Source organism: Globicephala melas, chromosome 9 (assembly GCF_963455315.2).
Source record: "Globicephala melas chromosome 9, mGloMel1.2, whole genome shotgun sequence".
In the NCBI taxonomy this organism is placed as follows: Eukaryota; Metazoa; Chordata; class Mammalia; order Artiodactyla; family Delphinidae; genus Globicephala; species Globicephala melas.
Window position 1 is genome coordinate 87,187,248 of NC_083322.1, and position 26,312 is coordinate 87,213,559.

General features: G+C 36.0%; 1 protein-coding gene across 3 annotated transcripts in view; it reads left to right on the plus strand.

The window, feature by feature from the left end:
- KMT2E (lysine methyltransferase 2E (inactive)) overlaps positions 1–26,312 on the plus strand; it is a 99,466-nt gene that overhangs the window by 13,113 nt on the left and 60,041 nt on the right. For 2 of the 3 annotated variants that reach the window (XM_030834335.3, XM_030834340.3), the window contains exons 2-3: positions 8,928–9,000; positions 12,009–12,193. In XM_030834335.3, coding sequence (XP_030690195.2) covers positions 12,123–12,193 — 71 coding nt within the window. In that variant the 5' untranslated portion in view covers positions 8,928–9,000; positions 12,009–12,122. The remainder of the gene's footprint in view (positions 1–8,927; positions 9,001–12,008; positions 12,194–26,312) is intronic. The other variant, XM_030834338.3, reaches the window with a different exon arrangement.

Sequence of the window (26,312 nt, forward strand, 5' to 3'; positions counted from 1 at the left end):
TAGTTGTGGCACATTGGCTTAGTTACTCTGCAGCACGTGGGATCTTCCCAGACCAGGGCTTGAACCCATGTCCCCTTCATTGGCAGGTGGATTCTTAACCACTGCGCCACCAGGGAAGCCCAAAAGTAAATATTTTAAACAGATATATTCTTTAACCATTTGTTCTTTCACGTGTTCTTTCACCATTTGTATGTCCTTGGTAGCCAACGATATTTTGACTGGAATTGATTAAACTATCTTTGGATTGGAAAATATAAACTTCATAGCTTTAATTCTAAGAGGCACAACACTGACATCCATAAATGAGTATCTGCAGTGTATTTACATATCTTATTTTCTCTGCACAGCAACTCTGCAGGTAGATCTTTTACCCATTTTTCTTGAGAAGCCTAGAGAGACTGAGGGTCACATAGCTAAAGAGTGACTGATCAAGAATTTTAATTCAAGTCATTTGAAAATCATCATAGCTTTCCACTGATCCTTAAAAAGGACTAGTTCTTGGCAAGGTAATGAGAATACACAAAGTTCTAATCCAAGGCAGTTACTTAAGAAAACTATTCTAAGATACCCTTGATTATATTAGATTGTCATAGCTCATTTGAGGTGTCTTAAGGGCAACTTAATTTTCTCCCATCCTGAGGGTTGTCTTTTTGCCTTGTTTATGGTTTCCTTTGCTGTGCAAAAGCTTTTAAGTTTCATTAGGTCCCATTTGTTTATTTTTGGTTTTGTTTTCATTACTCTAGAAGGAAGGGCAGCTTAATTTTGTTCACTGCTCATTCCCCAGCACTTAGAACAGTATCTAGGGAATAGTATATGCGCAATAAGTATGTTAAATGAATGAATTTGAATTCATTATATTTTGAAAGAATAGTTGCCATAGTCTGGGGGGAGAAATGCTTAACACTCAAGATTTCTTCCATTGTTTGGAGACAAAGTACTCAGAACTTGATAGTGATAAGCTGGAAGAGTTGTTGATTGTTGGAAATTATTCAGATGATGAAGATCGTGGTGGGGGCCACAGAAATTGAGGAAGAGTGAATCTGAAACACTGGGGAGGCACAGAAGACTGGGTGAGCAAATGTAATAGACTAGAGAAAAGAACGATTAAGAAGAGCACTGGGAGAAAAGGGTACTAATAAATGGAATGGAAGAAGATGTGTGAAAAAGATTCAGTTTGATTTTTGTAGTGATGGCAGGTATTTGAATAGATATATATCTTGTAGATGGCTAGGAATAGGAAATCAGAAATTAATGGTTATATCCAAGATTCGTGAAGACTAATAATGGGGAGGATTGAGCCTTAAAGGACAACCAGATTTTAGAGTAATAAGGGAGAAGGAAGCAATTAAAAAAAGGTTCCAAAAGGAAATCAGTCACTAACATTCTTTAATGGCAGATTTTTTTGTTTTGTTTTTAAGGTATGTTCACGTTCATCTAAAAGGAGAGGAGAGGATTAAATGTGTTAAAGAAAGTGTGATTTAAGCAAGAATAACTTAGGTGGTATCTTAGCCACTATGTTCCAAGCTTTGAGAGCTAATATATAAATATTTCAGTTCTTGCTATAGAGTGAAGTAGATGATCTATTTGTGGAAGCTGTATATCTAACATTTGTTTCCAAAAAGTGTGTCAAAATATAAACCAGTGGTTAAAAAAATGTAACTAATATATTCTTTGGGAAGTTAAGAAGGGAAGAGATTAGTGTATAAGAGGCCTTATAGCTGTAACAGTCTTTTGAGTTAATGTAGTCAAATTTCTGTTTGCAGATAAGGAAACAGTGCTCAGGAGGTTGATCTGCTGGAGATCTCAAAGCTAGTTTTGTGGCAGAGATGTCAAAGTTGGGAAGTTGAGGCTTCAAGGAAGTGCTGGTACTTGAACAATCCTCGAAGGTTTAATAAGATTTTTATTTATAGAGTGGGATGGATATAAAAAGAGGAAAATGACTTTTGAAAACTTGAAGGAGAATGAACAAGGATATGCCAACAATCACAAAAAGACTGACATAATCAGTGGATTTATATATTGGGATATTAGTATGGAACAGGGTAACCTGATAATGCCAAGATTAGGAATCTGTTATTACTGTGAGCTATTATGCTTTTTTTTTTTTTTTTTTTTTTTTTTTTTTTTTTGCAGTACGCGGGCCTCTCACTGTTGTGGCCTCTCCCATTGCAGAGCACAGGCTCCAGACGCGCAGGCTCAGCGGCCATGGCTCACAGGCCCAGCCACTCAGCGGCATGTGGGATCTTCCCGGACCGGGCCACGAACCCGTGTCCCCTGCTTTGTCAGGCGGACTCTCAACCACTGTGCCACCAGGGAAGCCTGCTATTATGCTTTTTTGAAGAGGGCAAAATTAGGAAACTAGTGGGCTTTGAAGTATATTCAGTGTTTCAGCAAGTGTTCTAAAATAGAGCACTGGAGCAAATGTCTTTCTTCTTCTTTTTTTTTTTTTAAGACATCCAGGCCACATCCCAGACGTACTTAATCAGAATCTCTAGGGTGAGGCCTATGAATCTGTTATTTTCAGCCCCTAACCCCAGGTATATTAAAAGTGGCATTTTGTGGATCTATGTTTGAGAACCACTGGTTTAAAGGTCAAGTCAGAATAGGGCAAGAGACTACTTAGAAACTTATTCTGGTAGCCTAGGTCTGAGGTAAGAAAATGTAGACAGTAGGATCAGAAAGATTTGTTTAAATCCTATTAATTAATTAGATTTGATGCACATTGTTTTTCTATAGGGAAATGAGAGGATTCAAGGTTCAGACTAAAAGAAATGATTAAAATAGTGATAGAAGGAATACTTAGTTCATCCTGAAGAGTGAGGACATTATTTTGCTTGAGATTAGAATCAAGAATGAGAGAATAAAATTATTGCCAAGTTTGTTTCAGTCAAAAAGTATGCCCTTTCCTGGTGACATACTTATTTGAAGGCTAAAAAGGCAAGGATGAACCAGCTTGATTGTATAGGTTGAGTGACTAAAAGATAAATGCAGGATTTTTATTGTTGATTTTGTTTGATTTTTAACTACAATGTTTTAACACTACTTTTTGGAAGACTGTGTTTTTGTTTGTTTGTTTTTGTTTTTTGCTTTTGGACAAGAGAATTCACCAGTGCGATAAGGTTTTTATGTCACATGTTGAGTCAGTAAGTATTTTCTTTTAGCCAATGATTTTCAAACTATTCTCCAGGAATTCTTAGGTTTTTAATGGAACTTAACTGGTAGGTGGGAGGATGTTCAGGCAGGGACATTCCCTTGCCACCTTCTTTAACTGCAGACATAGCAAATAATGAAGTAAAAAAGCAAATAATGGGCCTACTGTGCCCATTAGCAAATATCATTAATCACTGGGGCCACCTCCCGTTTGTATCTGGCTGTAGCCTCCTTAACACAACATTTAAAGTTGACACTAGCAATCACTGGGAAAAGCATAGGAGATTAAAACGTTTTTTAAATCCTAGAATAAAAATAGATGATTAGATTTTTGTGTAAGATTTTATTTGTAGGAAAGTTTCTATCAGTAGTCAAAGTTTGAAGGCCACAATTTTAATGTCACTTTTAAAAGTTTTAATTTTGAGGCAATTGTAAGAAATAAATAGAAATTCTGTATCCTTTCCCTGGTTTCCCTCAGTGGTAACATCTTGCAAAACTGTAGCACAATATGACCACAATATTGACATTGATTCAGTTCACCCATTATGTTCAGATTTCCCCAGGTTTACTTGTGTGTGTGTTGTGTGTATATAGTTCTTTTCATTTTTATCATATGTAGGTTCGTATCTCCACCACCACAGTTAAGATACAGAACAGTTCCATCACCACAAGGATCCCTGGTGTTGCACTCTTACTACCACACTATTCTCTGTTTCTATAATTTGTCATTCAAGAATGTTAGATAAATGAAATTATACAGTATGTGTGACATTTTTGAGATTGGCTTTGTTTCACTCAGTACAGTTTCCTTGAGATTCATCCAAGGTGTTGCATGTATCTGTAGTTCATTCCTTTATAATGCTAAGTAGTGTTCCACTTAATGTTATTTTCTCACTTAGTAGCTACCCCATAGAACATGCAGCTTCAGACTTTTCCTTTTAAATCTACAGAACATATTGTCTCTCATTTTCTTTTGTTAACTTCCCTGACTCTGTTTTCTTTTATTATCTCAGTTCCCAACTCTGTTAGGACTGTTGGGAGCACAGTTTAAAAATTGCTCATGTAGACAGCAATTTTGTTTGTTTTTTTTAACTAAAGGAAGGTTTAGAACCCACTGAAGTTATGTGGTGTTATGCTTTACAGTACTCATTACTTTTGTACATAAAAGTAAGATTTTAAGGAATTGGGAAGGTGAAATTCTTAAATTTGAAGATTCTTTTTCTTCTGTGTTTGTGTATCAAGCAGTACATTCTACGACATATAGTCGTGGGCCACATGGCAAGTAGAAAGTGGGAATAGGTAACTGTTTAGAATGAAATCACTTTTGTTACTTACATAGTCGGGTATGAACAAAGACTGAACTCATTCTAAAAATAGTTTGTGTGTGTAGGAAACAGAAATTGTACATTTGCACCCGGAGACTAACCAGTTACCAATCACTGAATTGCTTCAAAGGCTGCATTTTATTAGATTTTACACCAGAGGTTAGTGACCTCCAACACTTTAGGGAATGATGAATACTGTTTTAAAATAATGACGTGGTACATTAAAAAACTGGTTAGTATTGAAATTAATTATTTTAATTCAAGGTTGTTTTGGGGTGGTAATGGAGGAGTGTACCAGTACTTTGACAGGTTGAAGAATTGGTGTTCAGCATAGCTTCCCCAAACCCTGTTAGAGTGGTACCCCATTATTTGATGCCAAACAGTTCAGAATATCATATTCACCATCAACATTTCCCATCATTATGGTACATTTGTTAAATTCTATGAATCAACATTGGCACATCATTATCAACCAAAATTTACACTAAGCCTCACTCTTTGTATTCATTTTTTTTTTAAGGTTGTACTTCTTGATACTTTATTTTGATTACAATATCAAATCTCTAGTGAGCTGAAGATAAGGTAAACTGGGTTGCAAGGTAAGCCAGTGTGAAGTAATGCCAAATACTGGCTGATTTGGGAAAATGCTTCATTCTTAACTGTATAGGGGTGGTTTAGTGCTTGTTGGGTAATATCATGAGGGTTGGCATTGGCTTATTCTTTAAAGAATTTACTCTTACTAGAGCCAATCTTGTTTTGACAAAAATTCTGTAAAAAGGATTTCAAGGGCCTGATGCCCTAGTTATTTTAACCATTACTTTGTTTTTATTTTAAGAAAATAATCGAAACAGTATGTTTAGAGTTTATAATAAAGAGGTTTGGCTGTTGGCCTTTTTTTTTTTTTCCCCTTCTTCTTTTTTTGGCCATACCACACAGCATGCGGAATCTTAGTTCCCCCACCTGGGATCAAAGCCGGGCCCCCTGCAGTGGAAGCGTGGAGTCTTAGTGGATGGACTGCCAGGGAAGTCCCTGGCTGTTGCCTTTTTAAGTGAAGCTACTTCTGTCACATTCTCTGATTTGCAGTCCAACACAGAAGCATCCTTTCTCCTTTACTGACAAGAATGGATTCTAGAATAGATCAGAAATTCTTAATAGTTTACTTGACTTTTACAAGTATAATAGCTGATAATTGTTCTCCAATACCTTTTTTTTCTTTTCTGTTACAGTTTATTACAGAATATTCAATATAGTTCCCTGTGCTATACAGTAGGATCTTGTTGTTTATCTATTTTATATATAGTAGTTGGTGTCTGCTAATCCCAAACTCCTAATTTATTCCTCCCCAGCCCCCTTTCCCTTTGGTAACCATAAATTTGTTTTTTATGTCTGTGAGTCTGTTTCTGTTTTGTAAATAAGTTCATTTGTATCATGTTTTAGATTCCAGTGATGTCACAAGTGATACCATATGGTCCAATACTCATCTTTTTAAGGACTTTTCCTAAATATTTAATTCCCAGAAATGTTATCTGGTTATCATAGCTAATACTTAACTGAGTGGCACACAGATTCCTTGAAACAATTCAGAAATATGTTTTATGATTATTCCTATTTACAGATGAGGAACTAAGGCTTCAAGAGAATAAGTAACCGTTATTAATAGGTGGCAGAGTGTTAAAACTGAAGCATTGCTATTTTGATATTGAATTTAGTACTAGTGGTTGGAATTGTACTAAAATATGATATGGTGAAACTGTGGAACTCTCGTGTAGAGCCAGAAACTGTGTGTTTTGAACATTGAATTTCATATATAGGTTTCCATTTTTCATGTAGGTCCATCAACATTAATCTTGACTACCAGAAGAAAGATTTTTTTAAATAGAGAGTTTATTTGCTATAAAAGATTATAGTGGGCTTCCCTGGTGGCACAGTGGTTGAGAGTCCGCCTGCCGATGCAGGGGACACAGGTTCGTGCCCCGGTCTGGGAAGATCCCACATGCCGCGGAGCAGCTGGGCCCGTGAACCATGGCCGCTGAGCCTGCGCGTCCGGAGCCCGTGCTCCACAATGGGAGAGGCCACAACAGTGAGAGGCCCAAGTACCGAAAAAAAGAAAAAAAAAAAAAAGATTATAGTGTAAGTTGAATTGGTGAAATTCTTTATCTCTAGGAATGAAATGGTTATCAAAGGGATACTCAAGTTAAAATTCAACTGGTTAGGGCTTCCCTGGTGGCGCAGTGGTTGAGAGTCCGCCTGCCGATGCAGGGGACACGGGTTCTTGCCCCGGTCCGGGAAGATCCGGAGCGGCTGGGCCCGTGAGCCCTGGCCGCTGAGCCTGCGCGTCTGGAGCCTCTGCTCCCCAGCGGGAGAGGCCACAACAGTGAGAGGCTCGCGTACCACAAAAAAAAAAAAAAAAAAAAAAGTCAACTGGTTAGATAGGTGGTCTTTGCTTAACAAATAGTTCTATATAAGGAATTGAGTATACTTATGTATATATTAGTAATCTCAAATTTGGAGCCTGGTTCCCTTAACTTTTGGGTTGCTTTCAATTCACTAGCAAGGCATCTGTTTGTTCCTGAAAAATGATAGGGAATTTAAATATTTTTATCCTTTGAGTATGTGCTTTGCACTGTCCCTGAAATATTTTAAATGCAAATTTTAGACTTTGAGCCCATGCATCTTTACTTACTTTGTAGTGTTTTAATGCATTGCTGTGGAATGCATGTAGGTTTATTAAGTAGATTAGGTTTCGGGGAGGAGCAAAGTAGGTTTTGTTACTGTTGTTTCATTTAGTGTGCCAGAGTGAATGCAGTCCATATGTTCTTCAGTGAAACAGTTATGTAGTTATTTAATTTGTCCTCTTTTTGAGAGAGGCAGTTGTCAGTTTTTCCCCCTTAACTGTAAATTCTGGATTTTATTTTATTTATTTTACCAACCATCTGGCAAATTTTAATTTCAGGGAAACTACTGTGTAGGTTCTGGAATCAGACTGTTAGGGTTCAAAACTTGATTCTTCTATTTATTAGCTATGGGACTTTGGAAAAGTTTAACTTCTCTGCCTTATCTGTAAAATGGGGTAATAAATGTACCTATGCCATAGGCTCATTGTGAGGATTAAACATTGTAAGCAGTATTTATCATCATTATTATTATAACCTCTATTTGGGGACGTTTGAGTATCAGGTAAGTGCTTATAGAGCACTGGCTAATACTAACATTAACCCAGTTAGAGAAATACATAATTCATTCTATTATTCTTTTTAGAATCTGATATTTATCTGTCATTTTGATTATCAGGACTAATCTGTTAATGTACTTGTGATTGTAAAATTTAAACTGTAAGATCATCAGCCTAACCTGCCTCCATTTATAGTTGAAACCCAGAATAGTGAAATGAGTTGACCAAAGTTTCATAGGTAGTAACTTGGTAATAGATTTTGATAACTAGTATCCTTTTTTGTTATACCTTAGTCAACAGCTATAAGTAAAATTAAAATTATAAATGATTAATGAGGGCAGTTTAATTTCTGATTTATAAGAAAATCTCAGTTATGTGGTACCTCACAACTTCTTTCAAGTTTCTTTGTTTCATTTCTATTAGTAATTCAGCCCCAGATTCACCTGCTTATTCTCTTGTTATATGTCCAAAATGTAAACATGGATTTAATATTAAATATTTATTGAGCTCTTTGTAAGGTGTTTATTAAGGATTGAAAGGTAATAATAAATGACCCTTTCCTCAAAGAGATTATGTTAAATTGGGTTGGGCCCTTTATTTGTAATTTTAGAAAAAAAATTTTCCTCATATTTTCATCTTTTTTGCCTTTTGGGTATCATATTTATCTTTTCAGTGGTATTTTTTTGTTTTTTGAACTTCTTAATGTGGTCTTAAAAGCAGCCTCAGTTTTCCAGTTCTTCTGATAAACTGTTTTCTAATTTAATTGCTTTTCCTTCTTGCCTTTTATTTCATTTTTCCTACTCTAGGGTTTTGTTTGGTTTTGTTTTGGTATCAATGCCTCTGCTAAATCTGTGGGGTTGTTTTGTTTGTTTTCTTTTTTGTTTGTTTTGTATTTTTTGTTTTTTTGTGTGTTTTTTTGGCCGTGCCACGAGGCTTGTGGGATCTTAGTTCCCTGACTAGGGATTGAACCCACACCTCAGCAGTGAAAGTGCGGAGTCCTAATCACTGAACCACCAGGGAATTCCCCTAAATTTGTTTTTAATATCGTTTTTTCCCAGTTTCTTTCCAGTTTGATTTGGTATTTAGCATTGTTTCCTTTACTTGTGTTTACATTCATTTGTATAAAAGAGTGAAGAATAAATTTATTTTTTTAAGAATCAGCTGCTGTCTTTATTTGAGTCCCTTTGACTTTAGGTTCCACGTTAGACAGAAGTATCAATACCTATAATTTTATGCCATTTATAAACAGCTCAATACTCCTGTGTTCACTTGGTTTCTAGGTCTGTTCTGGATAGCAGGTTTTGTGAAGACATTTATTCTTTCTTGGACCTCAGATTTACCAGACATCTCATGGTATTTCCTTTTATATTATTTCTTTAATGGCTGCCATTTATTCTCAATGTATTTTGTATATATTTTACTTGCCAGTTGTATAACCAGTTTTTTGTTCACATGTAAGATATGAGAGCTTTGTGGTAGTTGTTTGTATTGTGTTGAATTGTTTTTCTCTAGTTATGCCTATGTTATAAGCTCACATCTTTTCTGTTTACTACATTGTCTTTCCCTTTCTTTTTTTCTTATTTTTAAAGACGCTAATAAATTTATGCTTTAAGTATCAGCTGGATTTTTAAACAGTGAGTTTTCTGGCTATGGAGTTTTTGATATTAATGAATATAGTGAAATATTTGCCACTTTATGGTCTCAATAGATATGACCTCTTGCCTTCTTACCTCTTGTGAGTAAATTTGTGAGATCATCTTGTTTGCTGAATCAAACTCAGAGTCTGTGGTTCTGTTACAGATGTGATGATGAGTTGTTATCCTGGGGATGAGCTTCTGTGATTCTAGATGAGAGATGCATTTCTGGAAAAGGTGTCATGTGGTTGTTTTTATAGTGCGTAATTGTATAGGTTGACAACTCATTTGGTTAATGAGGCCAGAACTGCAGTTTCATCCTGGGTGCTCTAATTCATTCACCAGTTCTTTGTAGAGTGCCTTTTATGTTCAACGCACTGTGCAGGATTTGAGAGACAGGCAGTAATCACAAAAATATAAGCCATTGTCTGAAATAAGCTTATGGCAAGCTCTTCACTGCTATTTAAAAACAGCTGAAATATAGTGTTTATTGAGGACTGTATATTTATATAAAGATGGGGACACTATTAAATACGTATTCAAATAAATTGTTTTAGGTTGGAAATATTACTCAGTTACCTAAAAGAATACATAATCATTTGACTTCTGCTTTCTAGTTTCTGCCTCTGGTTTTAAGAAAAAACATACAACTAAATATTTAACAACATATACCTAAAATATAAGATTTCCTATGAGTCTAATGTTAAGATAAGCTGAGCTGAAGAAAACTTCTACCAACTAGATGGTACCAACAGGAGGAGAATTTTTTTTTAAATTTTAATTATCTGTTCTTAGGTCCAAGTTTTCAGTATTTTAAAGAAATACAGAATAATATAACATTTGATTTATATGTTGCTTGCATGTTGTCACTTAGAATCTAATTTCATAATTTTATAGCTTTGTGCAGGTTAATAAATATAGCTTTTTGTAGTAAAAAAAAGTATAGTAAAAATATACTTTTTTTAGTAATTCTAAAACAGTCGCAGGTGCAGAAAAGGAGGTAGGGCAGTTTTTCCTTTTTCTTACCCTGCTTTAATTGTTTTTAGAGAATGATTTTTTTTTTTAAGAGGATGATTTTAATTTGGTGAAAACTGTAAAATCGTAGCAAATAGAGAACCATAATTACATACTTTATTTTCAAAAACTATTAGAAGATTCTCTTTAAATGAGAGCTAAAGAGTTTTTTTATCCATACAGTTTTTTGGTTATGAAATAAGAGCAACTCTTCTTATGTGACTACCGCTTATTGATTGCTAAATATGCATAATGCAGTGTATGAAATGCTTTACAGTCATTATTTCATTTTCTTCACAGAAATCGTAGGCGGATATATATCCATTTTATAAACAAGGAACCTGAGGCTTAGAGTGGTTAAATAACTTGCCTAGCTCACACATCTGCTGTTAGAGAGTTAGAGATAGGCTCCAATGCTCATGTTTTTCACTTTTAAGTGCAATTGCCTGTTATCGTATATTTTTGTTATAACTTGAAATCTAGTAGCTCTCCCCCAGTTATTCATGGTTTAAAAGTAAAGGCTCGTTTTCTTGGAGAATTCAAACCACTGTTACCTCGTTATTTCCATATTTTGGTATTTTTTTCCCATAAGATATGAGCTCACAGTCTGCATCATCTGTGAAATAGGAATTAACCTGAGTAGATATTCTCAAGCTTACTTGTAAAAATTAAAAGTAAATACAAGAATTGCTATTTGAAGAAACACTTCTCTTCAGTATTTCAGGTATAACCTGAGAGGGACAGTGTTGACTGTTTCTCTTGTTTATATGGTTATCTCTATCTGCTTTGTTCCGAGTTGTACTGTATCATTGCTGAAAATATTTCGAGTAGATATTTCACATATAGTACATATAGCAGGTGTTAAACAGTGAATTTAGATTAGAAGAATTGATATGGAAGCTGAATATGTTTTTGTTACTATGGTAAGTTTGTTTAAAAATAAGTATTCAAGTATATGACAAGAATATTTAAAAATATTCAAGTATATTTCTCTTCTAATTGTCTGTGCTAGGGATCATTAACTCATGGGAGAAAACTGGAGAAATAAACTCCCTCCATATACATGTATTTATGTAGTATGGAAAATGACAACCAGTATAAAACAATTGACTTTATTACAAATAAAATAGATTTAAAAAAAAATATATAAACAATAGAGTAGAATTGGTTCAAATTCTGGTTTTATCTCTTAAACTGAGCAACTTTGGTTATGTTATTTACCCTTAGTTGCTTTTGAATTCCTCGGTGATAAAATGGAGATCCCTATCTCAGAGTTGTGAGGATTAAATAGACCATCCATGTAAAAGCTTAGTCCACAGTAAGTCTCAATATTTGTTAGTTTATTGTTAAAGCATTTACTGAACCAAGAAGACTTAATTTTGGATAGTGCTGTAAGAAATTCTGTTTTATCTTTCAAAATGAATAATATTTGTTGGTTCCTCACTAAGCAGTATGCCTTAGTAATCATTCTTTTGGCATCCTAAATTCATTCCCTAAGGAAGATTATGATTCAGAAACTTTTCTTTTGATCATAATCTCATAACTTAATTCCAGAAAAATAAAATAGAGACCCCTTGAGCAAATTCCAATTGGTATTGATATTTCAATAAAGAATGCTTTCTTCATGTATTTTACTTACCTTTGTTATAGGTTGACTGTTGCTGGGAATATGAAGATGATTCTTAACTTTTGGTTCCCTTTTCTTTTAAATAGGGTTTGTGGATGCACTTAGATGTTTGCAATGAGCACTGTGGCTGGCATGCCCCAGTGTTTTGGATACCAATGCATAGGACTCCATAGTAATCGAATTTACCAGAGGCGAACGTCATGAGCATAGTGATCCCATTGGGGGTTGATACAGCAGAAACGTCATACTTGGAAATGGCTGCAGGCTCAGAGTAAGTATTTAAATTAAAGGTATTTTGGATAGGGAAGGGCAAAATATTTCATGTAATTATTTTAGCACAACCAAGCAGTGCTTGATTTGCATTTATATTTTTTCTCATTTTAGACTCTTGGCTAAAATAAAATGTCAGAAGTTTAAAGGCAAAAATTCCTTTAACTAAAATTACTTTGTAAATAACTTTTGAGCCAAAATGCTCTATCTTTTTCGGATTTTTTTTGTCTTTTCCATTTGCTAATTGTTGACATCAAGAGTCAAGGTAGCAGGTTATTGTTTTTTTAAATTGTAAGACCTTTCATGTTTATATTGGAAAATTAATTTGGTTTTAAATTTGAATCTTTAAAAAATTGTAATATCCATTTAAACACAGTAATTACTTCATTTTTTTAAAAGTTGAGTTGAAAAATAAAATTCAGGCCATTTTTTAAATAAGAAAAAGGGAGTATTTCCTTCTAGATGTGTACTTTGCCACTTTTTGCTTTTATGGGAGCCATTTCTGAGGGATTCAGTGAAAGGTTCTTCCTCGCCTCTAACTCTTTGGTCTTGGCAGTTGTGTGGATAGATTTCATTTTATTTTGATCTTGAAAGACCACTACATTAGCACTAAGTTATTGCTGTGAAAATTGATTGTTTTTGGAAATTGCAAGGGGTTCATGTGACAGTGTTGGAATCTAAAGGATGGAAAGATGCATACGTTTGCTCTCGGATTCAATATGTAGTTGTATTGTGCTAAATGGGACGCTCATTGACCAGAAAGCTGAATTCAAGTTAAAAAAAATAAAAACAAATTTATTTATTTTTGAGCTCCTAAAACTGGTATGTAGAGAGGACAAAAATTGCAGTTAATATTCTCCTTTTGCTGGCATTTCAAATGGTCTAGAAGTGTTTTCACCACTCCTGCTTCTGCCATTGAGAAAGACTCAGGGATGCTCTCTAGTATTCCTATAATATGCTACATAGTCCATTTAATTATATGATTATTAAAATACAGTTTTTAAAAGCCATTTTTTTACACTATGCGTTAAGTTATTTTTGTTGTAAAGTAATAGATTCCCAAACATGGCACTCTTATGACAGTTGATTGACATTCATTCTGCCCAGGTAGTGACACTACTCAGGAAGGAAAGAACCTGGAAGCAGGGCTTGACAGGCAAGAGGATCCCAGGCTAAAGTACTAGTTTTTCTTAATGTATAGCATCTGATAGATGCAAATCTGTATCTGATGATAGTTATAGGCATTTATTGGTAATAATCAAAGATTCTTTGCTTCCTAAAAATATTCACCTTGACAGTCTTTTTTTAAATTGGCCTCTTAAGCACTGAATACAAGATATAGTTTATGAAATATTATTTATATACCTGATAGGAATTAGTCCAGTATACAATGTGAGATACACCTTTGCCTTGTTTGCATGTTTAGTATGTGTACTGTAAGGCAATTCACAAACAGAATGAAAGCTGCATATTAATTATACAGTTAAAAGAGAATGAATAATATATTGAAAGAGGGCAGTGTAGGGGATTGCTTTCTGCCTATGTTCTTTATTAAATGCATTTATAGAGCATGTATGGAAAAAGTATGATTTACATTGTGGGGCCAAATCTTTCGTAATACAAATGTGGCCATTTTTATTGTGAGAAAATGATCAATTTGTAGGTAATTACAGAATGACTTTTTTTTTTTTTTTTTTTTTTTTTTTGCGGTACGCGGGCCTCTCACTGTTGTGGCCTGTCCTGTTGCGGAGCACAGGCTCCGGACGCGCGGGCTTAGCGGCCCTGGCTCACGGGCCCAGCCGCTCAGCGGCATGTGGGATCTTCCCAGACCGGGGCACGAACCCGTGTCCCCTGCATCTGCAGGCGGACTCTCCACCACTGCGCCACCAGGGAAGCCCCAGAATGACTATTTTTTAAAGAACATTTCTGTTTTAGGAAATTAGTTTTTTTCTATTCCACATACAAGTATATGTCCTTTGGGCATAGTATCCTCTACTCAGTGGACACAGAAAGGATAGCTGGTACCAGTTTCTATTATGCGACAACTATCAGAATTTTTGTGTTTTAATTTTCAAACTTAAAAACTTTTCTATCTATATATAAATATATAAAGCCTGGAAGCTTAAAAAGATCCTTAAATCATATCACCCTACCACCCATTCCCACAGATAAAGCTTTTGGAACTGTTTTCGTAAGAAATGTTGATGTAATTAACAAGTTGCTTCCTTTTTATTTCAAATACATAATCAGAAGATACTATAGTTGGTTGATGCAGGATCCTGTGAAGCTATATAATTATTTCAAAATGTTTTTTAAAAAGAGAGAGAATTACATTTTATTACACTCATGTGGCTATATAATGTTATTAATTATATGTTATATTTTTTTAAATATTGTACTGCTAAATTATAATATATCACTAATAAACTAATATAAAGTTTAGGAGGTACTTGATGATTGCTAATTGAGTGAATTAGTGTACTAGACCAAATTTATACTCACTTCTAAGGCTGTAAAGGGGAATTTATTTGATCACTTAATGTTCATCAAGTCTGAGTTCATCTAGATAGAGTTCATGCTATCTGTAGCATTTTATCGATAGGAAATTGAAGGTCTGCTTCAGGATCTATGAAGAATGGGTTTGCTAAGCTCTAGTCTGGTATTTTCATACTCAGTAACGTTTGCTCTTGGGTTATTGTGTCTCTAAAGTAAGACTCTTCGAGTCCAGCTTCTTTGTTACATATTTCTTTTCCTCTCATTACTAAGTTTTAAAAAATCTTGGGTTTGTTTTACCTTTCCTGCAGAGTTAGGGATCTTGTATTTTGCTTTTTTCTGTTCCTGCCAAGAGTTGGTTTTACACATCCAGTGCCTCTCAGTTCAAACTAGCCGCATTTCAGATGTTCAGTAGCACATGTCTAGAGGCTGCTGTATTGGATAGAGAAGTTCTAGACCAAATAACAAAGTATAGGCTCTCAGAAGAGAAAAGAACAATGAAGCCTAGGCTAGTTATAAAAATTCTAACTGAGATCATAATGATCTGTTTCTTTCTGAATAAGAAAGGTAAGGATGTAAGTATGAGGTGTAGATATTATTTTTAAATTATAGGTGAGGAAACTGAAGTCACAGAGCAGTTAAGTGGCAGAGGCAGAACTTATTGATGTGTTGATTTTAGGCTTATTTCTATTATAGCTCCTTTTCTAATACTGTTACAAAAAGTGATTTATATAACAACTGATTTATTTTGATATATGGTTCATGTAAGTAGTAGCTTTAGTTTTAGGAGTAATAAATTCAGTATAATATATGACTGCATGTAACAAAGGTATTCTCATCAGGTCTCTGCTCAAAGATAAGAAATATGAAAGAAAACCTAGACTCCATTACCACTAGATAGATAGGAAAGTGAGCCAGAGTTCGGCCATTTATTAGAATTGTGTGTTTTTTATCCTAATTGGTAGAAATTGACCTATTCTGTTGCTTCTTACCTATTTTACGTCTGATATTCCATCTGAATTACTAAATTGGTTAAAGAAGCGAAGATGAGAAACCCTTCTGGAGCTGGGAAGTGGGAAGAGGTATAAATGGGGAGTGTTAAATGTATTCTTCCCTAGCCTTTTTAAAAAAGAAGAGCCAAATTACTTTTTCCTCTCAGAGACTGGGAACATGATTGCTAACATTGTATTCCTTTTAACATTATTATTACTACCAAATGTTCCGTTAGAAGTCTTTATAATGAGCTTTTATATAATTATGTGTATTTTTGGATGAGGTAGACAAATTAGTAAATGTGACATATCTAAGTTATAGGTGAATTATTTTGAAGGAGGGCTTTTAGTACTATGCCTGGCAATACAGTAAATGCCTCTTTGTTGACTTGAGAGTACTAAAGAGAGAGATCTGGGTTTTCAGTTTTGTTTTGCCACTAACATAATTATGGTAGACTTACTTATGGTAGACTTAAGCCACTTAATTATGGTAGGCTTTTGTGTCTTCATTTGAAAAACAGGATTTGGATTGAAGTATTAATGTGACTCTTTTTGACTCCAAATTTCTGAGATTCAGTACATTTTTACTATCTATATTTTGCTTATAGTATTTGATACTAGTTATTTCAATGTCACTAGAGCCACCTGCTGACAGAATTGATTAATTTGTTGAAGTGTTTGGTTGCTTTTAGTCTGAATTTCTGTAATTGAAGATACTAAAATGTTTTGTGTATAATGAAATGTTTTCAATAGCTTTTTACGTGTTCATGTTCCACTAGTACTTAACATTTCTGCTTATGATTTCTTTACACTTAATCTACTATCAAGAAGCTAATACTTTCTGCTGCTCTTAAAGTGTTGATTTGCTTATCCTAATTTGGAAGTGCTTTCATTTAAATGTGATTTTGTTTTAATATTCAAAAGCCTATTTTAAAGTACTGTCTTAGCATCGTTTAGAACGGTTCTTAGAATGACGTTGAATTTCTCATTTGCTTTATACGTAATAATAAACACATTTTTTCTCTAATTTTTTTCCCCACTTGTGATACTGATTACAGAGCTCACTGCGTTCATAGAGTTGTCTGTAATGTAGTGTGTAATACCTCTTCATAACCCCAGCAAAAAGTTGGGCAGGTATTATTCCCATTTTGCAAAAGAAATGCAGCTCAAGGAGATAACAGACTTAATTAACTAAGGCCATAGTTAATAAAAAATAAGAGAGTTAAACCCAAGGCTGCTTGGCTCCAGATCCATTTTGCCACATAGATCCAAAGAGCTAAGTTTTCTTAACAGATGAGTTAAATGAAGTAAAATGCCACATGTGATAAACTGAGGGCAATTGTCACACCAAACCTCTCCATTTAAAAACATTTCTTGTATACTATTGTAGTTTGTGTAATTTTAATGTATCTTTAAAAAGTAATAAGTTATAACAAGAACGATAGACATGTTTTGATCACAGATCTGAAGGAGCATACTTGAGAACTCATGGAGATCTTTCACATTCATTACTGTAACAATTAGGGAGCTAGTCTATCCATGTGCAGTTACTGATACCCAAGTGTCCATTATTGAATGTTTTAAACATTAAAAGGAAAATTAGAGGTTTCACCTAAAACAGTGGTATAAGCGTCTCATTAAAATCCAACTATATTTTGTAGGTTTATACAGGGAAGAAATTAAATTTTTGATGAGGAAGAAGGAAGTCATAAAAGTCCAATTTCAGGAGGAATCAGAGCTTATTTATTTATTTTTTTATTCATTTATTTATTTATTTTTGTCTGCATGGGGTCTTCGTTGCTGCACATGGGCTTTCTCTAGTTGCAGCTGGCGGGCGCCACTCCTCGCTGCGGTACACAGGCCTCTCACTGCGGTGGCTTCTCTCGTTGCGGAGCCCGGGCTCTAGGCATGCAGGCTTCAGTAGTTGTGGCTCGTGGGCTCTAGAGCACCGGCTCAGTAGTTGTGGTGCATGAACCCAGCCGCTCCGTGGCATGTGGGATCCCCCCGGACGAGGGCCCGAACCCATGTGCCCTGCATTGGCAGGTGGATTCCCAACCACTGCACCACCAGGGAAGTCCCCCAGAGCTTATTTTGATCAATCGTTCTAACCTGTTCTTTTTCTGTAAATGCCTCTCTTAATGATTGGCTTTTCTCTCTTTTTACGTCTTCAGTTCACCTGACTACTTAAACGTCTGCACTAAAATGTATAATGAATGATGATTTTTGATGGCTTTTTAAAGAATAAGGATATTTTGATATAAACAAGGTTTTAAATTTGTAAAGTGGTTCCAGGAAATGTGGCAACATCAGTTAGATTACTGTAAACAAAATGGTAGTTGTCCTGCTTTCTGAGTTTTCAACAATAATCTAGAACTGTAACATATTTGAAAATAGCCTATTTTCATTTTTAAGAATGCAGATATTACATAAATAATTTCAACTTTAATGACCAAAATTGTTCTCCATATTTGTAAAGTTTGTGAAGTGATGACAATTAAGGTGACATAGATTCAGAATTACCAGAAACCAGGCTTTGTGTAACTCTAATAAAATGACAAAAAAAAAAAAAAAAGACACATAGTACTGTTTTGTAATACAGAAATGAGGTATAAAGCTGTTTACCTCATTAGATCATTAATCCATAGGCATAAATAGCATTCTGGTAAATTTCACAGGAATAGTGGGGATAATGCAATTCGGTGGGAAAAGTACTAGACCAACATAAGAGATATGGGCTTTAGTATTTTCTTTGCTATTATAATGCCATGTGACTTAGAATTAAGACTTCATTTTATAAATGTGGAAACTGAGACCCAGAGTGATTATGTGGCATGTCCCATGGATACACAATGACTTAATAATAAGTTAGGGCTTGGATCTAGAGTTTGTGGCCCTTAAATCAGTCATCTCCCCGTCTGTAAAACTGGAGGTTGGACAATGTGATGTTTAAAATACCTTGTAGAACAGTGCCTGAACATCACTTTAGAGCAGCAGATACTCTGTTTCCCTGAACAGTAGCTGTCCTACTGCACTCTGTGCCACACCAAGCAGGACTCAGCAGCTGATTCTCAACCCCTAGCTTCATGACAGCATTGTCTGGGGGTCCAGGAACTGCCCTCCACATTATGCCTGTCTAGACTCAGCAGGAGCAGATCTACTACCACCAATTCTAGGCCAGAACAAAACTACTTCCAATCTGAGGGAAAGAAACCATATCCTGAAACTCCCTTGGGGCCATATGCAGACGAGCCCTACTATATCTTTGTTCTATCTGCTCTACTAACCAAGTCTTAGCAACAGCCTTTTACCTTTTCCAAGACCCCAGTATCACCTCATGGGGTCAGAGGTAGGTTCTGAGAGTGGCTAATTCAGATTAAGTCTTGACCTTTTGTCAGTATTATCTGTGCCTCTCATTCCTGTAATTCCTTGTGCACTGTCTAAATTGTAGGCCCATTCAGATGCTTGAATCTTTGCATCGTTCACCCTTGTTTTAATTCTTCCACTTGCTCCATAGGAATCAGCTTTTACTTTGACCATGCTACTGGCATACTGAAGCTAATGCATGGTTTTCAGGCCTCATATTGCTTGCTCTCTCAGCAGGATTTGATGCTATTGATTCTCTGTACCTTTGGCTTCAGTGAAACTATCCTTTTGTGATTTTCTTTCTTTCTTTCTTTTTCTCAAATTGTAGTAAAATATACATAACATAAAACTTACCATTTTAACTGTTTTTAAGTTTACAGGTTGGTGGCATAAAGTACATGAAGTACATTCACAGTGTTACCACAGTATCCAGGCAAGAGATGGCAAGGGCTTGGACTAGGAAAATGGTAGAAATGGAGAGAGGTGTACTGATTCTAAATGTATATTGGAAGGAGACACAGGATCGACCATAGCATTAGTGTGGAGGGTGAGGGCAAAGGAGTGATCAAGAATGACACGTTAGGGTTTTGGATTAAGCAACTGGATGGAGATAGAGTTGTTTAAAGAAAAACATGATCCTGGGGAAAAAAGAAAACATTTGTGGGCAGAAGATCAAGCAAAAACTGAGAAAGAGTGGCCAGTTAAGTGTGGTACCCAGAAAGCTGGCAGAGTTAATAAATCTTTTTAGGAGAAGGGAATGTTTATTTACATCAAATGCTGAAAAGTGTATATAAATTACGATTACCAATTGGTTTGACAACATGGGTAGTTAAAGTGCTGTTGTGCAACCTGATATTGAGCACAAACAACTCTTTCAAGGAGTTTTCTCTAAAGAGGAACAGAGAAATGGAAAGATAAGTAAAAGGGGGCAGGTGTTTTAAATGGAATAATAAATAAGACAGGAATGATCTAACATAGAGGGAGACTGAAGACACAGGAGACATGGGATAATAACTGCAGGCAAGAGTAAAGTGTAAAGATCTTGAAAAGGTGAGAAGGGATGAGAACCAGAGGGCAAGTGGAAGAATAGGACTGTAATAAAAAGAGTGACATTTTTCCATTTTACAAGAGAAAAACAGAAATTTAATATAAATACAAGATTTTAGATAATAGAGTTGTGTTCCCAGTACCTAAAACAGTAGCTGGTATATAATAAACCCTCAATAAATATTTACTAATAAAGTAATAAGAAATTCCTGTTGAGTTCTTGTTACATTTTCAAAGAAAGTTATACCACTGAACTAGTAGTACTTGCTTAAGCCATTGAAATTAGAGAAAAAGGGTACTCTTTATTACAGTCTGTTCTTTCCCAGAATTTGCTCTCTCTAAACAAGCAGTTGGCAAAGAAGGATCCCTGAGCCAAATCCAGCCTGCTGCCTGACTTTTGAGAATAAAGTTTTATTAAAACTCAGTCATGGGGCTTCTCTGGTGGCGCAGTGCTTAAGAATCCACCGGCCAATGCAGGGGACACGGGTTTGATCCCTCGTCCAGGAAGATCCCACATGCCGCAGAGCAGCTAAGCCCGTGCGCCACAACTACTGAGCCTGCACTCTAGAGCCCGCGAACCACAACAACTGAAGCCAGCAAGCCACAACTACTGAAGCCTGTGTGCCTGGAGGCTCTGCTCCGCCACAAGAGAAGCCACCACAATGAGAAGCCTGTGCACAGCAACAAAGACCCAGTGCAGTCATAAATAAACAAACAAACAAAACTCAGTCATGGACTTCCCTGGTGGCGCAGTGGTTAAGAATCTGCATAAATTAATTAATTAATTAAAAAAAAAAAAACTCAGTCACGGACTTCCCTGGTGGCGCAGTGGTTAAGAATCTGCCTGCCAATGCAGGGGACACGAGTTTGAGCCCTGGTCTTGGAAGATCCCACATGCTGTGGAGCAACTATGCCCACGTGCCACAACTACTTAGCCTGTGCTCTAGAGCCCACAGGCCACATCTACTGAGCCCACGCACCACAACTACTGAAGTCCGCATGCCTAGAGCCTGTGCTGTGCAACAAGAGAAGCCACTGCTATGAGAGGCCCGCACAATGCAACGAAGAGTAGCCCCCACTCACTGCAACTAGAGAAAGCCTGCACGCAACAAAGACCCATTGCAGCCAAAAATAAAAAATAAATAAATAAGTTTATTTTAAAAAGTCATGCCCAATTATTTAAATATGTTTTCTGGCTTTCCAGGTACAACAGAGCTGAGTAGTTGCAACAGAAACTGTGTTGTTCCAAGCCTTAAATATATTTACTTTCTGGTCCTTTACAGAAAAGGTTTGCTGGCCCCAGCTCTAAATTTAATTTTAAATTCCAAAATCTGGGACGTGAGAAAGGATTTTCTACAACAAACATGTACTTTATAGTCATGACACATCTAAATTAAGAGGTCTAGTAATGTGGAGAGCTATTTGGGTGGAGCTAATGAGATAGAATTAGGTTAAGGCTGATTTGGAAGTCATGAACACTTAGGAAATGGTGAAAGCTACAGTACTAGTGGATGGAAACCTCCAGTACAGTTTACAAAGTGTAGACACCTAGAAAACAAAAATATTTAAGAAACAGGAGAAGAAACATTTAAAAAGGAGATTAAGGCATGAAAAGAAAACCAGATGGAAAACAGTTTGGTGGTTTCTCAAAACGTTAAACATAGAATTACCTTATGACCCAGGAATTCTACTCCTAAGTATATACCCAAAAGAACTGAAATCAAGGGCTCAAAACAGGTACTTGAATACCAATATTCACAACAGCATTACTCATAATAGCCAAAAGGTGGAAACATCCCAAGTGTCCATCAACAGATGAACGGATAAACAAAATGTGGTACATCTATACAGTGGAATATTATTCAGCCATAAAAAGGAACAGAATTCTGAAACATGCTACAAATGGATGAACCCTGAAAACATTACACTAAGTAAGCCAGACACAAAAGGATAAATATTTTATAATTCCATTTATATAAAGTGTCTAGAATGGGCTAATAGAGACAGACGGTAAAATAGAGGTTACCAGGTGCTTGGGCCTGGAGAAGGTAAGAGGTTTAATGAGTATAAAGTGTCTGGGAGGATGAAAAAGTTTGGAAGCAGACAGTAGTAAGTCATGAATCATATGGCTTGAAGGTCTCTTGGTTAACCCCAAAGCTTATTATACACAAATGATTGTGCTCATATCTTAGCTAATTCTACTTCATTTGTTTAGGAGAGGTAGAACTAAAGCTACAAATTTTTTACAGCCTCTTTGTGGTAGATAGATATACGGGACTATAGAACTGAATAAAATGTCCCTTATATGTAAAAAAAAAAAAAAAGTCTTTAAACAGCTAGTCTGATTTCAATGAGTTGAATGCTGTAGTTCTTTAAAGTAACAGTTCTGGTTAGTGCCTATTTCAGGAAGGTGGAAAATACTAAAAAGGCATTAGGAAACTAGCAGAATTAAAATAGTGACAAGAGGGAAACTGAAATTTACTACATTATTTGAGTGATTGAGTACTCACCATGATGGAATATAAGATTTTTAACCAGTTATGGTATTTTAACTAGGAAATTTTAAATCATATTGTCTTTAACCGAGGAAGGCTTAAATTCCCAGATCATATGGTTAAGAGTAGGAGTTTAAAATGTAATTGTATTTTCTCAACTTTAGAGTGTACGTAAAGGTCTCTTTTTGGAAGCTTTTTAGTAATGTGCTGTAGATCAAAAACAGGCCCTTGAAGCTGACTCGAGCTTTGTGTGGCTAAACAGCCAAGTAGAAAGTTTCTTTCAGAATTCAGAACTGTCTTAAACGGAAAAGTCGACTGAAAGAAGTTTGGCATGACATGTAACAACTAGAAATTAAGTGGATGAAAAGATAATTTGATGCGTATTTGGCAAATGACACCAAGTTTAGTAAGGTTTTAAAAACACATTATAAGAAGGAAACCTGCTAGAGAATTAATGGAAACTTCTTGTTGGTGGTGTAATTCATAGATCCAGGGATTATCAAGAGTTAAGTCTTCTTTCAGTAATAAAATATTTTAAAGTCATTTATTTCCACATTGTCATTGAAAGTAGCTAAGTTTCAAATGAATCTAACAGTGGTTAATGTGCCCTGTATTCTGTACCTAATAAAAAATTAATGTAGGTAAATCATCAAGGTGGGTTGGTCCTGTACTTAGTATTGAAGGAATTCAAGAATAAAATTGCAGAATTATTAGTTACAATAGCAAGTTGCATAGTTTCATATCCCTTTCTTCAATAAAAAGGTTACCAGTTTGGACCCTGGGCACCCTACACTCATGAGGATCACTTTGAAACTAGACGGGGTACTACGTGTTTTTCAGTGAAGCAAAGAACTGAGCAAAGGTAACTAACCAGTAAGGAGGAGTTTTGGAGAGGTAGCACTTTTTACATGTTCTCATCAGGTTCAGAGCTTCTAAACCTACTGAATCTGGGAGAATTATTCACAGATTGCTCCACCTCACATTTGAAGCCCTCAGCTTTATTTTGCCATGCTGCTGCTCTGATCTTCCCTGTGGGAGAAACAAACCATTAGTGGCTCTGTATAGTTTTTCAGGATAAAGATCATATTCCTTAGCTGGATACCCAAGGTACTTCTTGAACTGTTCCTTGCCTGACTTATCTGCCCTCATCTCTGGCCCCTTCTCTATGCCTTTAACTCTTTCTGCTCTGAATTTTAGCAGTTCTTTTTAATCTGTGCTTCCTAAACTACCGTGAATGTAGATTGAGGTGCTTATTACAATATAGATTTGTGAGCCTGATCTTAAAAATGTTTGATTCATTTGGTTAAGTAGAGTTGTAAGAAATTGTAACATGCACTACTGATGATTGTGGTGCTGGTGGTCTGTTGATCATGCTTAGAGAAACATGCTTAAACACTTCTTGCTGTTGATATCTCTGATTCCCTGTGCGCCTTCTGTCTGGAATATCTTCTCCATCTCTTCCACCTGTATTTCTTGGGCTTGTTAACTTATTCTTTAAAACTTACTTAAACTATTATGAATTATTATGAATGGCCCCTGTGTGTGCCTCTTATAGCACTATTGTAATCATTGATGTACTTGTTTGTCTTCCCCATACATCAGTTTCTTGAGAAGGGCCACTGTTACTTCTTTATTTTTTGATTTCCAGCATCTCAGTCTCTTCTACTTAGTGTGTGCTCAGATGTTTATTGAATGAGTGAAAACTGTATTATCATAAGTTCCTTGAAGGCAGAGACAGTGTCTTATCTTTATAACTCTCATAGTCCCTGGCAAACATTAGGCCCTCAGTATTTGTTTAATCAGTGCTATTCAAACTGTGGTCTGTGGTTATAATCCCTAGGCAGCTCTGTGAGCTCTCTGAAATTTTAAAATTTTACTATATTAATTTTGAGATAGGTAAAAAGAGTATGTTTAGAATTATTCCAGTTGACTACCACTTAATACCAAATATTGCCATGAGATTTCAAATGCAAGGGCTTGAATTTGTGTTTGATGGTGTTGGTACACAGATCACTTAAAGATCTAATTTAATGTAATCTTTTTCTAAATCCAAATCTACAAAGAAAAATCCCCCTCCTTCTATTATGGGGATTTGTATATTTGATTTTGAGAAACAGGTAAATAAATAAACACTGTCTTGAAGTCTGACTGACCTCTCCATACTCCTTAAAGATTCTACAGGCCATTTTTCCTACCTTTTGCATATGCATGAGATATTTTCTTTCTCCATCATTACTGCTTTTTTTTTTTTTTTTTTTTTTGTGGTACACCGGCCTCTCACTGCTGTGGCCCCTCGCGCTGCGGATCACAGGCTCTGGACGCGCAGGCTCAGTGTCCATGGCTCACGGGCCCAGCCGCTCCACGGTACGCGGGATCCTCCCGGACCGGGGCACGAACCCATGTTCCCTGCATCGGCAGGCGGACTCTCAACCACTGCGCCACCAGGGAAGCCCCATCATTACTGCTTTTTTTTAAATTAAATTTTTTCAATAGAAGATTTACCTCGTTTAACATTCAAATGTTGAAATTCCTGCATATCTTTCAGAAGCATTCTCACATCTAATGAAACCTCATGATGTCACTCCTTATCTTTCCTGTTACTCAGGTAGATATGTCTTTCTCTTGAACCCTGCAGAATCTAGAGCCTAGAGCGTTGACCTTTTGCAGCTCCTACAAGGAGGTCTTTTTAAGTTCAACTAAACATTCAGACTTACAAGACTGTCGTAGGCCATACTTGGCATTAGTCTACATGGTAAATAGGATAGGAACCATAGCTTATCGGAGGTTAGCATCAAGTGTTCCTCTCTGTGTGTCTATGAAAGAGTACAGTCAGCCATCCAGGAGTTACTTTCTTGGGTTGTCAGGTGACTGGTCAGGGACAAGGACTTAAGATCCACATTGGGCAGATGTGAGGGTGTTCCCTAATTTAGAAGCCCCATGCACCTCAGAAGCCAATATTTCTTGTAACAACCATAGGGAGAACTTCCAGGTTCCCTTCCAGGAGTCACTGCATCTTGGGGAAGTTCACATCTGTGGCATCCTCATCAAGTATTTATAATTTTCCCAGTCCAGATAAAATTAATTTACCAACCAAGGATCATTTTTATTAATGTACCTAGCAGTATAGCAAATTAGCTATCAGGTTTGCAGGGGATCAGAGGCAGAAAGTTGACCAAAGATCAAGGTCTCATGCATAAGAGGAAAGAGTTTTTTTTAAGCATTTACTCATATCTTTCTTAGGGCATTACCCTATTTTTGCCTTGTATGGGGGTTTTTGTATACCTGTCTCTTTTTGCTAACCCTGCCATTCCTTCCACGATCAGAAACTCTGAGGAGAGGGGTGTGAGTAGGTTTTATATATCTTTCTATCTTGTCTAGAATCTAACAAGTTACTTTACATATTGAACATCATCATAGAACTATTTGTTGAATTACGGTTTGTGTGCTCCTTTGATTGTAAGGTAAATACACACAAGAAAAACCCAGAAAAATTCTGTAAGTGGGATTTATCATAGATTTATAGATCAATAGATCTATAGATCTATAGATCAATAGATTTATCATCTATTTATCATAGATGGAAACAAAGTATAGGAATAAACTTTCTGGATGGAGTGGTCTAAACTGTGGTGTCCTCCTCCAGCATTATTAGGGTTGCTCTGTTTTAATGTCTGTGTGACTTCTTTGGAATAGGGACTGTATAATGATATCTCCAGATTCATTCTTTCAT